This window comes from Nicotiana attenuata, unplaced genomic scaffold, assembly GCF_001879085.1.
Source record: "Nicotiana attenuata strain UT unplaced genomic scaffold, NIATTr2, whole genome shotgun sequence".
In the NCBI taxonomy this organism is placed as follows: domain Eukaryota; kingdom Viridiplantae; phylum Streptophyta; class Magnoliopsida; order Solanales; family Solanaceae; genus Nicotiana; species Nicotiana attenuata.
Window position 1 is genome coordinate 371,183 of NW_017670555.1, and position 6,277 is coordinate 377,459.

General features: G+C 35.4%; 1 protein-coding gene across 2 annotated transcripts in view; it reads right to left on the minus strand.

The window, feature by feature from the left end:
- LOC109240911 (serine/threonine-protein phosphatase PP2A-5 catalytic subunit) overlaps nucleotides 1-6,052 on the minus strand; it is an 8,876-nt gene extending 2,824 nt beyond the window's left edge. Inside the window, exons 1-6 of one of the 2 annotated variants that reach the window (XM_019407594.1) lie at nucleotides 5,601-6,052; nucleotides 4,814-4,870; nucleotides 4,212-4,295; nucleotides 2,892-2,963; nucleotides 2,048-2,119; nucleotides 1,191-1,231 (exon numbers count right to left, since the gene is read on the minus strand). In XM_019407594.1, coding sequence (XP_019263139.1) covers nucleotides 1,191-1,231; nucleotides 2,048-2,119; nucleotides 2,892-2,963; nucleotides 4,212-4,295; nucleotides 4,814-4,870; nucleotides 5,601-5,696 — 422 coding nt within the window. In that variant the 5' untranslated portion in view covers nucleotides 5,697-6,052. The remainder of the gene's footprint in view (nucleotides 1-1,190; nucleotides 1,232-2,047; nucleotides 2,120-2,891; nucleotides 2,964-4,211; nucleotides 4,296-4,813; nucleotides 4,871-5,600) is intronic. The other variant, XM_019407593.1, reaches the window with a different exon arrangement.
- Nucleotides 6,053-6,277: the final 225 nt, after the last annotated feature.

Here is a 6,277-nt window from a genome sequence, read left to right on the forward strand (position 1 = left end):
GCAGTTTCTATAGATCTGCCTCCTTATGGACATTAATTACACTTCCCCACTCCACACCCACCCCCCCCCCCCAAATATCATGAGAGGGTAACAATTATAAAAACCTTCCACATATAACTTTAGCACACAAGAATGAACATTTTTTTTAAATATCCAAGTTCTTATTACCACTTGTAGATGCAAAAGTTACGGTTTGAAATAGGGGTGGCAAAATGGTTAAAAGAAAACAGTTAACCACCCATATTATCCACCAAAAAGTGGGTTGGATAATGAACTTTTTAAAAACGGGTCAAATATGGATAAGAACCATATTATCCATTTTAGAAAATGGATAACCAATGGGTCTAACCAATACATTTGTAAAGCCTCAAATTGGGGGTTCCTCAAGTTAGGGAGACTAAGAATTCTCCCAAAAGTGATCATATACGAGAAGTCATGGATAATATGGGTAACCCATATTATCCGCCGGTTAACCCGTTTTTTATCCGTATTAAATATGGGTCGGGTCGGATAATTGATCCGTTTTTCATTACCCGTTTTCGACCCGAACCATATCCGACCCAACCACCCGTTTGCCACTCCTAGTTTGAAAGGAGGGCATAGCATGGCCTTCTTATTAAAGCTAAGAATTTGACACAGCAAATTCATAAAAAAAGAATGAACAATTAAATGAACTAGTGAGGATAAACTGGAAGCCACTCCTAACTTTAGGAGCTGTATTTAGCTTGCAGCTTTATCAAATAGGCTTCTGAGTACTCAACCAGCATTTGACAAATATATATAATATTTCTTAATGCGTAAAAACTGTTATAAGAGAAAAATCAATGTATGAGACATAACGCAACAGCAAACACTAAACTTGGTATATGGTAAAGAAGCTTTGTTATGAGTCATTCACTCTTTTTTTTACTTATTATCTTACATATTACTATTTCAGATTTTGTCTTCCCCTTTTTCCCAGTAGGTGCTTTTAGTTTCCAGATTTTTCTCTCGGCGATAAATTCTATATATAGATGTCCTGTGCTCAACAAATAAGAGAAGTGTAGAACACCGGACCTTCACATGGTCTGGTGTTCACATGCTTATCTTTGGAATGAAGTCAGCTAAGTTTTACCAAACATTAAGCAACATTAACAGCAAGATAGAGTTTACTTGGGACTGGATATAGCACCATAGTCTAAAGAACTCACTTCCGCAAGCATTCATCATAGAACCCATAGACTTGTGTGATCTGCATTAAGGATGTAACATTCAGCAAACGGCATTCAGCAAAAGATTAGCTTAATTTAAAAGAGCACGAGAGTAAAAAGTTCCTCGTTAAATTTTCACTATATCCTCAGTCAACAGATAGCTATGACATCTTCCTCCCATCAGTTTGCAGTGACCAAGTACTCCTTGAAAATGGAGGAAATTGACACCAAATGTGATCCAAAAACAGGTAAACTGGGCCAGAGTTAGCAAATAACACTTTGAAAATCAAGGTAAATGAAAGCTCAGAAATGCTGGGCTAATGTTGGAACTCAAGCAATCAATCTACTATGCCTCAATACCAAATCAAGGTTGGAAGTAAAGCACCTAGCAGAAATTTTGCTAGAAGATATTCATTGGATACAGATATATGGAGTGAAACAAAGATCTTGTGAGTATAGCTTTAACCAGGTGCTACCCAAAAAAATCAATTGTCAAAGTCGTCCTGTACATGGCCATTCCTGTCCACAGCAATCAACCCCCAATCCCAAGGAGGGGAGAACTTATATAAAAAGATTGGAGCAAAGAGGGGAAAAAGAAAATCACAACGAAAAATGGAATGAATGAGAAGATCTATTATAAAAGATCGTGAGGAAACCATCAATGCACCAGTATTAGCTAGAATGGAAGATGAACCCATATGTAAGACTGTAAGATAAATTATTCATAAAACTAATTCTAACCAGAAACGTGCTTCAACTCCAGTGAAAAGGATGATTAAACCAGAAAGCAAAATGAAACAATTGGCCCAACAATATTAAACTAAGCAAGAGATCTTGAAAAATAATTTCATTGATACCTGTCGGCTTTCATGATTTCCTCTGAGAATTGTTAACCGCTGAGGATAACGTACTTTCAGAGCTACCAATAGCTGTAAAATCAAGTTTACATGAACTCTTTAGCTACTCAGATTTTAAGCCAAAAGTTATTCAGATAAATGCAGGTCTTGACCTAATAAATCAGACGCTATTATAGACAATGAAAAGGTGGAAAGCCCTCTTATGTTTTAAGAGACAAAATCAAGAAGACCTATAGGTCACGGGTTCGAGCCATGAAAGCAGCCACTAATGCTTGCATTATGGTAGGTTGTCTACATCACACCCCTTGGGAGCGGCCCTTCCTCGGACCCTGCATGAACGCGGGATACCTTGTACACCGGGCTGCCCTTTTAAAATCGAGAAGACATAGAACAATCATATGACATATTCCAAATCCAATTTTATTCAGCATCCCTTGATCAGCATTGAGATAATGGAAGTTCGGATAGATGATCACATTGAAGGGAGCTAGGGATTATTTAGTATAGTAGTAATTGAAATGAGTGAAGACGAGATAGTTTGTTTTGAACTTTAACTAAAAGAAGGAAAAAAGCATGTGAAGGTATTATTCTGTTTTTGTTTTTTAATTTTTACCTGCTTACTATACCCTACATGAGTACTCAACAACTGGTCAAAAACTTATGTAAAGGAAAATCTCAACATTACATGATTCCGGCAGAATCCTTTACCATCACCAATTCAAACGAATAAATACAGTAGTCTCCCCATATATATTTATATGGAGAAACTATTACTACATTTGGAATCTCACATGAAATTATATGTAACAAATGCAACAGATTAAGACATTCTTTATTTACTTACGGTAACAGTTTCGACTGAATAGTATCCACGGTCGACGTAATCACCCATAAAAAGATAATTTGTATCTGGACACTGCCAATAAGAAAATTAAACTGAAATAAGAACATGATCAGATACGTAATAAATGCATTAGACATAATAAAGGTATCATGAAAATTACATGGATAAAATCCCTCTATGAGAATGATGACTATGTTCAGAAACTAGTCAATGGAAAGTCACAAGTTTTTATTTTACCTAGTTAGCTTTATATATGCACGGAGAGAGAGAAAAAGATAAAACCTTTCTTTTCCTCTTGGGCTCACATTAATTATTTCAACAAAGGTGAAGCTTATCATATATTTGTGTCTACTTATTTCCACTCAACTAAACAAATGAAAGAAAAAACTTTCCTTCACATCCCCCCCCCCCCAACCCCTTACTTTTTCTTTTAATAACGGTGGTGTTCAAACTACCTTGTGCCCACCTGTTACCTCGCACCAATAAACCCACCAAGGTTTAGGCAGATGGGAACTCAATTGGGAATCCCCCTCCACTTTGCTTTACTTTTTCTAACTTCCCTTAGTTTTCAAAGCAAACAAGCCCAATTATGCAACTAAGTGCCTAAAGTTTGACACCATTCGGATGGGTGATTTTCACATGCACTTACCTTCTTATTTTCCAATTATTTCTTCAATTAAGAAAAGGAGAGAGAATAAGACTCTCTAAACTCATCCAGAAGGATCTTATAATCTAGTTACCCACGACTATTTCTGTCTCCATAATAAAAGAAAACAAACGACGGTACATCTCTGTAATTTCCCATGCATAAATGCAGTGGCCTGCAAAGTCAAGCCACTAATAAGTACAAATGGGCTTGAAATGAAATTGATACAGTAATCAAACAGCACATGTTGCTATTGCAAGCTAGATTCGTACTAGAAAGGTAAACCTATAAATGCCTAATATCCATCACGTTTTATCATATCATAGAAGAAAATCCCATGGTACAAACATAAGAAGACAGCCATTTAACAATGCAAACATAGATGCTGTAATACTGTAAATTAACCACCTACCAGCTCCAATTTAACAGTGTTTGGTAAGAGAGATTTTTATTCTTAAGATGAACTAATTGCATCTTGACATTCAAATTAGTTTTTCCCTTTCTGTGTGCAAGTCGGCCCGAACACCATGGTTATATAAAAAAAAATTAGACATATAATCTTTTCCTTTATTCCTACATTTTTTTCTTATACCTACATAAACAAATGTCTTTATCCAACATCCACAGAAAATTAGTGCTAAAGGTGTCTACACCAAGAAGAAATTAGCAATTACCTGTCCACCAATCCTAAAAAGCTCGGCGAGATCATGGAATTGTCCATGGATATCACCACATATAGTCACAGGGCTTTTTACTGGCTGCAAAACAAAAAATAATAACGAATCAAAATCAGGCCAAAGAGGGCAGCCCGGTGCACTAAGCTCCAGCTATGCGCGGGGTTCGGGGAAGGGCCAGACCACAAGGGTCTATCGTAAATAAGAACAAATCAAAATCAGGCCAAAGAGTAAATACATAATCTCATGAAATCAGAAGACATAAATTTATAGCTAATATAAGCAGATCAGTGCATCATACAGATACGCGGTAAGAATACTCTTGTCACAAGGGGACGAATAACTAGTCATCACTTAGATCTTGAAATAAAAGAAGGCAAAAAGGAGAAAAGCGAGCACAAACGGTGGGGCTTTTTATAACTGGTAAAAGACAAAAAGGTGCATCTATTAGTACTAAACTGTAACTGCCATATAACCGAAATAGATATAACTTTTCAAAAAGAGGGGGAAAAGAGCAGTGAGAAGAGCCTACATCTTGGTAGTAATTTTCGAACACACAGTACAAAGCAACAGAAAATTTTTGACCATGTAAAAGTTTATACCTGAACATTACTTTCTTCCATTAGTATCTCTTTGGCCTTCTCGCATAATGCTCTAACCTAAACCAGAGCACACGAGAGATTAGCTGTGAATACCCTTTTCATTCTGCTGACATACACTAACACCGAATAGAAAATAAAGAAACAATGCATGAAACATCATATCCAAAGAGATAATTTGCAATCAATTGAGCTTCATGGTCAGTCTAATATCACGAGCTTATTACAGAAACTCCACACTGGAATAACTGCAAGCTCCCCGAAAGAGAACATTAGAATATAACAAGCAGAACTCTGGCACCTTGAGAAACCAAACAACACTCACGAGTGAACTAAATCAACAAAAAAGATTTGAAACTTCTACCCTTTGTGAAACTTCAGACAGTGCTTTGCCAAACATCAAAGGAATAGACAACTATTACTCAAATGTAATAAAAAGTATTACATTGCCAAACTAACAGAACATATATATCATTTTTACAGAAAAATATTTGCTTCCTTATACAAACTCAACTCATAGCCAAAAAGGATGGGTTTTTTAAAAATATTTAACATTAAATGACTCACTACAAGTTCAGAGTTCAATGAGTATGTAAAGAAATCTCAAGAATCCAATCTATATTCTGAAGTATCAGCAAATACGTTATATTAATCTTGCATAGATAATATTGATCCAAGAAAAGATTTTTTTAAAAACAAACAAACAGCAAGAGGATATAAAGAAAATAAATATCATCTCAGATCCAGAAATGAAAAAATGTGTAAACAAAGAAAAGAAAGAAGTAAATACATCAGGCTCAGAGAGAGGCTTGCACTGCATTAGCTGAGAAATCTGCTCGTCCAGATTACCCTGTGTGCTCGCTGCTACCAGATCCGAAGAACTCATTTTCTACACCTCAAAATTTCAACTTCAAGAATTAAGACCCTTTTTTCCAATATATTTCTTGAATAAATTTGTGATTATTTTTTCCGCAACCCACAAAAGCCCTTTGCTTTCTTTTCTTTTTTTCTTGTGGGAAAGAAGAAGAAATGCAAGAGAAAGCCCTCGAAATTTGTCGATCTACTCTTTATCGACTTTGTGAAAATTTGATTTATTTATTTATTTATTTCTTTGAAATTTTCGATCTGCTACGTACAGAGTCCTAGAGATTATAAAAAAGAAAGAGGAAACAAACAAAATGGGAACAGCGATTTTGAAAAGAAACGAATAATGGAGCAAGGAAAGGAAAAAGAACAGACTATTTGAGGTGGAAAGGAGCTTGAAGAAAAAAGGTTTTATGATTATTCAATTATTTAGTATTTATTTCGCTCAATTATTATTTATGTTAGAAAATTAATGAAGTAAATTTCTTTGAGTGCATGTGCGGCCTAGTCTTCAAATTTGTATAATTTGAAAAATCGATTATTGTCAAATTGTTATAAAACAATAAAGAAGAATATTGCAAAGAGGGAGAAAGAGAATTCTTA